Source organism: Cynoglossus semilaevis, chromosome 13 (genome assembly GCF_000523025.1).
Source record: "Cynoglossus semilaevis isolate Cse_v1.0 chromosome 13, Cse_v1.0, whole genome shotgun sequence".
Classification (NCBI taxonomy): Eukaryota; Metazoa; Chordata; class Actinopteri; order Pleuronectiformes; family Cynoglossidae; genus Cynoglossus; species Cynoglossus semilaevis.
Genome location: NC_024319.1, coordinates 12,304,334 through 12,314,705, shown reverse-complemented (window position 1 = coordinate 12,314,705; position 10,372 = coordinate 12,304,334). Strand labels below are relative to the sequence as shown.

At 37.4% G+C, this 10,372-nt stretch overlaps 1 protein-coding gene across 12 annotated transcripts in view; it reads right to left on the bottom strand.

Annotated features, from left to right (window-relative positions):
* LOC103388619 (RNA-binding motif, single-stranded-interacting protein 3) overlaps nucleotides 1-10,372 on the bottom strand; it is a 147,954-nt gene that overhangs the window by 22,358 nt on the left and 115,224 nt on the right. For all 12 annotated transcript variants that reach the window (XR_003051525.1, XR_003051522.1, XR_003051523.1 and 9 more), the window contains one exon: nucleotides 1,266-1,372. Coding sequence is in view for 1 of the 12 variants with exons in the window: in XM_025061668.1 (XP_024917436.1) it covers nucleotides 1,266-1,372 (107 nt within the window). In the remaining 11 variants the exon portion in view is untranslated. The remainder of the gene's footprint in view (nucleotides 1-1,265; nucleotides 1,373-10,372) is intronic.

Sequence of the window (10,372 nt, the reverse complement as noted above, 5' to 3'; positions counted from 1 at the left end):
GCTGAAAACACACATCATTTATTTTAACTCTTGTTGACAATCCAACAACAAGACACCCAAAAGGAATTATTAAACAGAGAGGCTTCAAATTTTTAACAAATCCCTGGTGTCATTTCTTTTTCTGCTCGGTGAAAATAACTGCTGCCTGCTGCCGCTGCTGCACACAGACACACGGGCAGCTGCTATCAGTGCGTTTGTTTCAGTCTGGTTCCATTTCGCTTGGCTGTGCTTCTTTTTTCCTTTCACACTCTTCATACAGTATAGTATATCCAACATCGTGAAACCCAGCTAAATCAGCACTCATCGTGTGGGCGGCGACATCATTTTTCACTTTTCCTTGTTCTGTTAATTAAAGCTTAGGTCTTGACACTAACAACTTGCGGACTGTCAGTAAAGAGCAACAGTCGATCGGCTTTCAATTTGGTGCACAAGGTCTAATTTCTACTGAATTTATAAGAGAGCAGGAGAACAACGCTGTACAAAAGAAAACAGAAGTTGGTTTTGAGATCTTGAGATAACCCTGTATTTAAATTGACTTACATTTCTATGCCAGCTTTTATTATGTCAGCAGCATCTCTAACACAGACTGCTCTATGTGATTTGGAAAAGAAAGCTGATAAAGACCCTGCAGAGGGCAGGAGGGGGGGTGACAGGCTTTTTATAATTTAAACCTCAGTTTTATGAAAGAAACTCAAGTCAAAGAGAACTTTAGTCAGATACTCAAATTATATAAGAGTTGACTTGAAATGCTGCATTTATGGCTATTAAACTTCTGTGTGGAAATTCTATTTGTCATCTGACATGAATGATATAAATAAATTAAAAAAAAAAACATTAAAAGGAAGTGATGTCACCCAACCTTTAGGATTTAAGATTAAATGGAGTTGATCATGCATAACAGGTAAAAATTATTTAAATAAATCTACTCAATATCACAAAGTTAAAATGAAAAAATCAAATAATAACAACTAATTTTAATAATCATAGTGAAAATTGGTATTTTTTGGTTTCCTTTGTATTGTATTATTGAATGGATAAACATAAACAATACAAATTGTTTGCCATTGTTAAAAATGTTGTAAAACATAGTCAATGTAAAAGTCTCTGATTATTCAGCTAACCATTGCAGCGCCTCTCTTTGTGAATCTTGGGCCACAGTGACCTTTTCAACTTGCTGCAATAAAAACTCTTCAGTGGCTGATGAAGGAATTTTAATATGATGTCCAATGGTGACTTATTTCTGATGATGAAATTAACTCCTCTACCTCTCCATCCCGTGTCCACGGCCGGCCGTTCTGGGGATACTTGACCTGGGTCTGCCTCTTTTTTTGGCCTCCATCAGCAAACTTGCACAGCAACGGCTCCGCTGGGGCTGAGAGGAGGAAAGAAAAAGAGAGAGAGTGAGAGAGAGGACGAGTGACTGTAATGGATCATCTTCACAGGAAAGACGTTACTGCAATAAAGTAAAAGTTACAATTTAAAGAAGATTAAAAGACACTGTGTTATCCGTTGGCTCTGAACCGACATAACATAAATCATGTGAACCAGAAAACATCTCACCAGGTCTAACATTTATCTGCTGCAGCCCTTTATCCAAACATCTAAACAACAGTCGTTATCACACCATCTCTGTGGCTCCTAGAAACACGCTTCAACAAGAACAGCTTTGATTCAGAAGCAAAGCCAGGGGCCAATCATCAAAGCACAGTAAGCCTGGATACAACAACAAAGCAAACGGACATACTTAATGCACTTAATAACTCCGCTGATCCCACCCCGGGGCAACAGACCCAAGTTGTGATTGTCCCAAAGACAACCCTGTCCCGTTTTGGAGTAGAGAAAAAACTGCCATGATTACACGTAGGAGTAGGTGAATGCGACCTCTCATAGAAAAGTTCAAATGCCCAAGTGAAACCAGCTTTAACAGCCCGGGGATTCTGGAATAAATGAAAGGAGGTGGAGTCATGATTTAACACCTTATTTAGACCAAATAATCTTTAGAAAAAGAAATGCTAGAAAACAGAAGAGATTTCGCCAACCTATCATCAATCTTCTTCTTTGCCTAGTCATAACGCAACCAACATTCAAGTTTATTCATCTATGACCACTCAGTCCACTTAATCATTTTTTAAATTCCTTCCCACCATGAACTGATGTCTCCACTCAACTTCTTCAGATTTAGTTTTGAAAATTGGTCACTGAAGAAACTGCACCCTCACTGTTACCTGTTTCTTCATGCTTTTTAAACTTGAACCTTTGACATTGTTGCTGTGAACCTTGATGCCACCTTGGCCCAACCTAACTAGTTATAATATTTTTTTTTCTAGTTTAAGATAGCTGATGATTAAAGATGCAGACATACTGTAATGAGATTTTCTTTCTCTAAAGGGATTTACATCAGTGATACTGTCCTGCTACAGTCTTTTAAATCGTGGAATCACACTGTGTGGGAATCAACTGTCATTTGATAAAGACACTTTAACATTTCTGTTGTGTACGTTATGACATTGGTGCTAACATTGGTGCCGTGGAGGTTCTCATCCAAGAGGCTTCTTCACTTCTAAAGCTGTGCTACTGCTAACACCAGGTTTGACATTTCCACGACAAATTATATGTAGGATTAGAAACCGGAAAGGTTTCTCACGGAGATTAGAACGTGTGGTATCTGTAGCTTAACGCTAGCCATTTACTGGAGATGAAAGCCTGCCCTTACATGAATAAACAACAGGTTCAGGCCGTAAGAGTAGCAATCATCGAGGAGATGGAGACAGGTTCTCATTCTGTGTGAAACACCGTGTGTTACCATAACGACACACGGATCAAACGCGTTACTGTTTTCTGTATCTGTAGAATTAGCTATAAAAGCTGCATTAGAGACCATTGAGATGATAAAATGAGAAAATAACTTAAGGGACATGACACATGCTGTTGTAGTTTTAGTGGCTTTCCTGAATTTAGTACCTCTTCTAAAAATCAATTTGATAATATTTAAAACCCCAGCTTTCGCACAACAACCAATAAAGCCACAACAAATTATCATTTAAGAGTTAACAAAAATTAAAAAAAAAACATTCTATGACTATTTAATCTGGCAGTTTCACTGCAACATCGGTGTCATGGATATTTTTAAGACACCTTTGGGCTGTGAAATCGACAAAGCCGTCGGCTTTTTATCCATTCCCTCTAACTTTTCACATCTACCACGGCAAATGTGAGTCATTGGCAGCCTCTTCAGCTGGCACTCTTGCGCTATTTAACTGGCAATGATTTCAAACTGCTACGAGAGAGTCAGAGTGCCGAGCCTCATCCCTGCATGCAGCCTAGAAATGAATAAATTCTTAGGATTCAATAGACAAGCAGAAGTGATATCATCACGTCGCCGCTGATTCACACAAAATAATTTCGGAAAAACTCCAAACTACGCAATTTTCTAGCCAGCCAAAGAGATACTTCTCAGTTTTCATAAGATGAGGAATATGAGAAGAGTCCTTCTCAGCTTTCACGGCTCCAGGGAAAAACTCGACTTACTTAGAATGCCTGGGGTCTGGATGGGCACTCCAAAGGTATGAAAACACAGTTCCACAGTGCTGTTTGATTATGCTGCCTTTACAAGTACTTTGTTATTACACCGTTTTACCCTTATTACTCTCTGAGGAGTAGTAACAGAGTACACAGCTGTTTTCATCCTGTGACGTCTCATCTTTACTCATCTTTCCCCATCCCTACTCATTCTTTCTTTTACTTCTTAATGTAGCTTAGCTTAATATAGCTTATAGCTATCTATGGTCAGTTGTGTGTCCAATTGGCGTCTCCATAATCTCCATGTTTTTGGTCTATGTGAGGTGAAGGTTGGAAAAAACTGATCCAAACTAGGAAGAGAAAATGCATATATACCATATATACAGAAAGAGGATCAAATCAGAGAAAGTACTTGCTGTAAGGCAAGTATGCAAACCACTACTCCCACCGTGTGGCCTGAGATTAATACCACAAAGGTTATTAATTAAGGACATACCTCTGCTAGGGTATGAAAACCATTATTCAGTATATTGATTATTTGTAAAGGAAGAGTATTCAAGATCCCTGATAAAACCCACAACTCAGTTATTTCAAAGTAATCCACTCAACAAATTAAATGAGGCAGTAGAAATTGGTGCTGCTCTCATCAGGGATGCTGCCCCCGTCTGTATTTTCTTGTCTCTCTCTCTTGCAAAAGTTAATGATGTTTCCTGGTAGAAACAGACTGCAGAGAAAAACAATATGACAACCACAGCATCAGATTAAAAAACGTTTTCGGTAAAGGGAAAGAATCAGCTCCCATGTACTATTTTTTTTTTTTATTGATCTCAAAATAAAACATATTTGTGACGGAGCAGATTGTCTTACACAGGAATGTAGCAGAAGAAAAATCTCTTATATTAAATAAGGTGTAGTGAAAGTTTGAGATCCTGTTCTATAAGACTAGAGTTGGACGAAGAAATAATGTTCCACCGGCAGTGAACCATTAATATGGCTGTTATTTTCCAAATTTTGTGGCTTCATTAAATCAAAGCTGGAGCAGCTGTGGGCAGTTTTAAGAGCTGATTTGTCCCTCGACAAAATGTTTAGGTCTTTCATTAAAGCCAATCACAGTGGGACCTCAGTCTATGTCCTACTGGCGGTAGTCTTTGGATCAAGTAAAGTGAAAGTAATGTCAGAAAGGGCATAAGGCATTAAAAGTTGTACCAAACTGCCCTGTGTTGTTTATTGAAGAAATAAAGAGCAAACCACAAATGAATGCATTTGCCAGAATACTTAGACCAGTTTTGATTTAGTTGCTGACTGGTATATTTTTCTAAAGCTTGATTGTGATGCATTTTCCTATTCGCCATCTTGCCGTACAGAAGTTGTGACATCCTCTAGGCTTATGTGTACCTTCTCAGTGATCACAGGGTTTACAGATTCCAACAAAGAAAAACCCAAGTTTAGAAAAACTACCTTTGACATTATTTTGCTTCACACTAATATCTGAAGTGCAGTATGTTTTGGTTAGTATATTTTTTCACTTTTTCTAAAAAGTGAAAAAACATTTGAACTGTTTTCACCTTGTGAATCAAAGGACTATGACCTTAAGTGAGAAAAGTAGTCAGGATAGGATGAAAGGAAACACAGAGAGCTGCAGAACACAATATATCACAGCTGTACAGTTGTGCAGCACCACGACCTTGAGCTAATGTTTACTTTTACACCACTTTATCCACTTATCCCTCAGTTGTTCAGATGATAAATAGGAGTAAAGATGAAGGTGTTGTTCATTAACCTGGATAATTACAACAATCTGTGATTAGGGCTGTTATAACAATATAAGACATAGCCACGTACCACAGTGTACAAGCACAAAGTAAAAAAACACAGTATGAATAGATTTTTTTCCATCATATCTTAACATGTCCTAACTTTTACAACAACAACCTAAAAGAAAATCACAACACATGTTTTTTTATAACTGGCAATAACTTGAGACTAGATTCATTAAATTGAAAACAGTGAATTTGGAGGTAAGTCTCACGGTGCAGCAGCTGAGCTTGTTAAAAGTGACATACAACAAAACAGCAGCAGGGACATTGAATGGCCTTCTTCCCTTTTTTTTTCTCTACAATGCCCAATAGTAGCATCTGTCCACAGGCGCACACACACGCGCACACACATATACACACACACACATAACCATTCACACACACACAGCATTGGAGCTTTAAGTGGTTTTTATGTCTGAGCCTGTGGAATGGCCCGAGACATTAAACACTACTGTGGAACAGTGTTTACTTGCCCAAACACTTACTGTATACTCACACGTCAATATTCCTATAATAATTTGGTCTCTACTGCATTTGGGAATTTTGTATAATTTTACTGCTTCCGGATAACTCTTTTCCATTTTAAAAAGAATTAACTCGAAGGATTGCAAAGTCATTCTGGTCCGCATAACGAACACATCAATTATGGCAAAGATTGGAGGCCCAGCTCTGACTGTTGAAAATCAATAGTTTAACATTATAAATGTGCGGTCACTTTATAATATTAACATATAGAATTTTAACAGTAATAAATGGGCGAGGAAAAGAAAAATCGTCCTCATCCTGTGTCGCTCACTTTATATTCATTTACATCCACAGTGAGAGGTCATAAATACTGAGGATGAAATTGACAGTAACAAATGTTATTTATTATTAACAGCCAAACTTAGTCGTCACACAATTAGGGAAGAAACAACAGCCATAAAACATCCACAGACAAGATACCCTGCAGGAGAAGAACTGCTCAAAGTGCTGCATCAAATTAATTATTTAGCGTGCTTTCACAGCTACATTACGAGAATCTGTTGCAAGTCACAAGAGGGCTTTAAAGGAAAGAACATTTTTAATTGTCAGTTTGACCCCTGCTGTTCTGACTCCAGAGTCTCTGCAACACAAAGTGATGAATTCATAATGAACGTGAGTGCAGCTGTGTCTGCCCCCTATAATGGAGCACCTTTGAGACTGTGATGGTAATTAAAGGTGTCCAGAGCAAATATTTAAATATCTGGAGTATTCAAAGAGATGTGAATGTTTAGTACTGGTGACACGGAGATTCACTTTGAATGAAAAGAAATTATGTTTTAAATTCTGTAGTTTCTATAGCCGATAATGTCACCATGGTGCCAACTATGGTTCAAAGGCAGGTAAGCATCACCTTGGTAGATCCTACAGTTGGAAATCAACGTCACAGTCTCAGGTAATACTTACAATGACAGCTAGCATAGAGATAGTTTAAATAAATGCAACAACTTATTTTAATATAATTAATTTTATTCTTTGGCCTTGGCATGAATATTCACTTGATTTAAAGAATATTTGGTCAAATTTAAAATAAAATAATTTTACATTTAGTTACATCAGACAAGACAAAAAAAAACACACTTACTAGGAGCATAAAGGTGACTGACAGGGGGCACTGTTCTAAAGGTCCAGTGAATTAATTTTCCAGACAGGCTGTTTATGTCACAAATGTCTCTTATTTTTGTGGAAAAAGTTCTGATTTAAAGGATAAGATTTAACCATTTGAACTCATTCAAACTAACATTGATTGTATAGACTGAATAAAGTGTTTCATTTACTATTATAAACATAATACTGATATTGAACCTTTTCACTGTGACTGACCCTGCAGGGAGAAACAACAGGCTGCAGAGTGAGATGTCAGGTCATCTAAGATTTAGTCTGTGCTACTATAAGCCTTTGAATGCAGCACCTGTGCAGTTCAGTTCTTTATTTTAATCTCTGTTCATCGGAGGTCATTCATATGCATTAGGGAATTAGGTCAACTGGAACAGTGGTAACAATAAAATGTATTGCGGTCTGCCTGTTGGAACTAGGTGGAACATCACTCAAACTGAACGACATAAAGAATTAAATAATGTGTACATTTTTGAGAGATACATTTTAACGGCTTCAGACCTCAACACTTATTCTGTGTGTGGTCGACAGCCACTTATTTGTACACAACCAACATTTTTGGCAGTCTGCAGCTGAATTTTAATGTTAGATTGTTTGTCAAACTAATATAAAGGTTAGTTACTTAATACCTGCAATGTTTTCCTTTCGTGTCATCAAAAAAGAAAAGCGCCAAGAAATGTGGGAAATATCAGAAAAACAGAAACAGAAATATTTTTCCTGTACATTTCTGAATACAGGTTAAAAAAAGAAAAGGAACTGGTGTTTAATGTTTTGTTCTGGTGTTTGTGACCTGTGGGGTTTTCCATTTAACTGTCTGCATGAGCATGTACTGTTTGTAGCATGGCTTGTAGTGCAAAGAGTGGAGCAGACAAAGCCAGTGCTCATTGGACCTGGGGGAGAGTAAAAACCCCACAGGGTTGCACTGGAACAGTTTAACTCCAGTCGAGGAAACATAAACTTATTCAACCTGCTTCAAAAATAAAAAAGGAATTCACAGAAAAACATGGGTGAGGAGATGAAACAGGTTCATGTTGGTGCAGAGGATGACGATTCAACATTTGAGGAAAAACTGTTTTGTTTTAAAGAAATATTCCAGCATTTTTCAAAATATGGTCCTAATTGTAAGCAATTGACCAGAATATAATGCTGAATATATATACTTGTAATATATATTGATACTAGGTCAGAAATACTGCACATTCATTGACTCATTGACTGATGGAGTTCAGTGAAATTTTTGTTTTACCATTTCAACCAAAACAGCTCTCTGTACGTAGACTCTTAGCTACTCATGGTTCACTGGTTCCAGTTCTCATTGTGAGAAGAAAATAGGCTTCAGTTTGAGTGGGAGCAAATCCTTCATATAGGAAAAAAAAACTCATTTAAAATCAAATCCCATCCATTAGCAAGAAACATGGGAACTCATTCAGTTGGAAAATGGGATTGAATTTTCAAACTGGACAAATTGAGGAGTCCCTCAGTTGGGCTAAATGGGTTTCAGTCCCACCTCTGTTTGGTTGTTTGTTTGTTTGTTTTCTATTAATGTTGTCTATCAGTCATATTCTCTGATTGCCCTCAGTGGTAGTATTACTGCACATCAGTAGCATGTCAGTATTTTGGTGATGGAAGTTTTTTGCTATTTGAAAGACAATATTTAAACACATTCATCAATGCACTGTCCTAATGCAGCTTGTGTCAAATCTGTAATGGCGACACCATAATGTTGTGCAACTTTCCAACATCACCTAAATCTGAATGAAAACAAGAGAAAAATCAGACAGAAGTCTAAAAGGAAGAGATACTATTTTGAAAAATGCAAAAAGTTGAAGATTGTTAACGTTAGATAGATTGTTAAATTTTAATAACTGACAGACAGATGTGCAGTACAGGTGAGAAAGTTACAGAAAATAAACTAAGAGGAGAATAACTTTTTTAAATTTCATTAAAAAAAACATTATAGACAGGAACAGTTTTTCCCTGAGCAGCTTGATTTACCCCTGTTTCTGCTATTGATTATAATTGCATTTTTTAAAATCCTTTGACCTCTACAAAATATAATAAATGGGTGAAAAATATGTGGAGGCAGAGGTCCAAGCAAAAAAGCTGAAAAGAATAACAATAATTTGCCAAAAAAATAAAAGGAAAATGAAAAAAGGTTAAACTGCGATTAAATCGTGTTCCTGGTCAGTTAAAACTGCCAACCAGTGGTGGTGGTTTGTAGTGATTTTAACGTAAAGAAATTAAAAGATTTAATTTATACACTGAATATGATACACTCACATATTGAAGTAGTTGTTGTGAACCTGGAAATAAAACAATAACAATCTACATTAGACCTGATTCAGTCCTGGAGCTCCACAAGACAAACACTGAGAGAATTAAATCTACAGCCAATCTAGATCTTCTATTTCTATGAACAGACTGATTGGGAGGAAGCACAGTGCTCTGGATCGATGGATTTCCTTTTAACTAGGCCTGATGGAGGCCCTGGTCATGTGATCAATGTCTGCATTAATCTTGAAGCAGAGAGAAAAAAAAAATATTACTGCCACCTATCAATACATTGGATGGACGTATGGTAGTATCAATCAGACAGTGGTGGTGGCACAGCACACATCACACACTGACATGAGAGAGAGAGAGAGGAAGAGAGGAAACATTAACACAGGAGTGATTTTGAAGTGTTGGAAACAGTAAATGAAGGAATAAGAACACAATCACAAAATGAAACTCCAAGGTCTGTCACTTTGTCACCACGGCAACATCTGTGACAGAAAACCACCAACATAAATCTGGACAACCTGGCTACAGAGACACTTATTCACTTCAGTAGTGGGCCCTGTGTCTGTGTGTGTGTGTGTGTGTGTGTGTGTGTAAGACAGACTGTCTGTCTGACATGTCTGCACTTAGACAATTTTCATCTTTTTGAAGTAACATCAAGACAAATAACAGAGGTACAGCTGAAATATCTGGAGTCATTCTATGAGTTAAGTAGATTAAGTTGACTCAGATCTTAAATAGAAATATGGAATTCAACAGTGACCAAGGACCAGTTTGACCCACTGCTTCAGACCAGAGGAGGTCGCTGTGTGATTGGATGCATAGAAAATGAGCATGAATCTAAGAACCCGCAGCAGGATTCTAAGGTTTAACATGTAAAATATTCTAAATGTTCTTGGCAGTTTAAACTACGGTATTTAAAAATCTATATTTTTTCTATTATTCTCTATTTTCCCAGACTCTGCCTTTTTCTCTTTAAAGCAACAAGTGTTCACTGTATTCACGGAGAACAATCAGAGACAGATCGTTTGCTCCGAGCGACATTGGTCTGTGTGCGTACATGTGTCTTGTGCACGCACTTGTCTCTGACTGTGTCCTGTACAGAAGAGGAATTAATC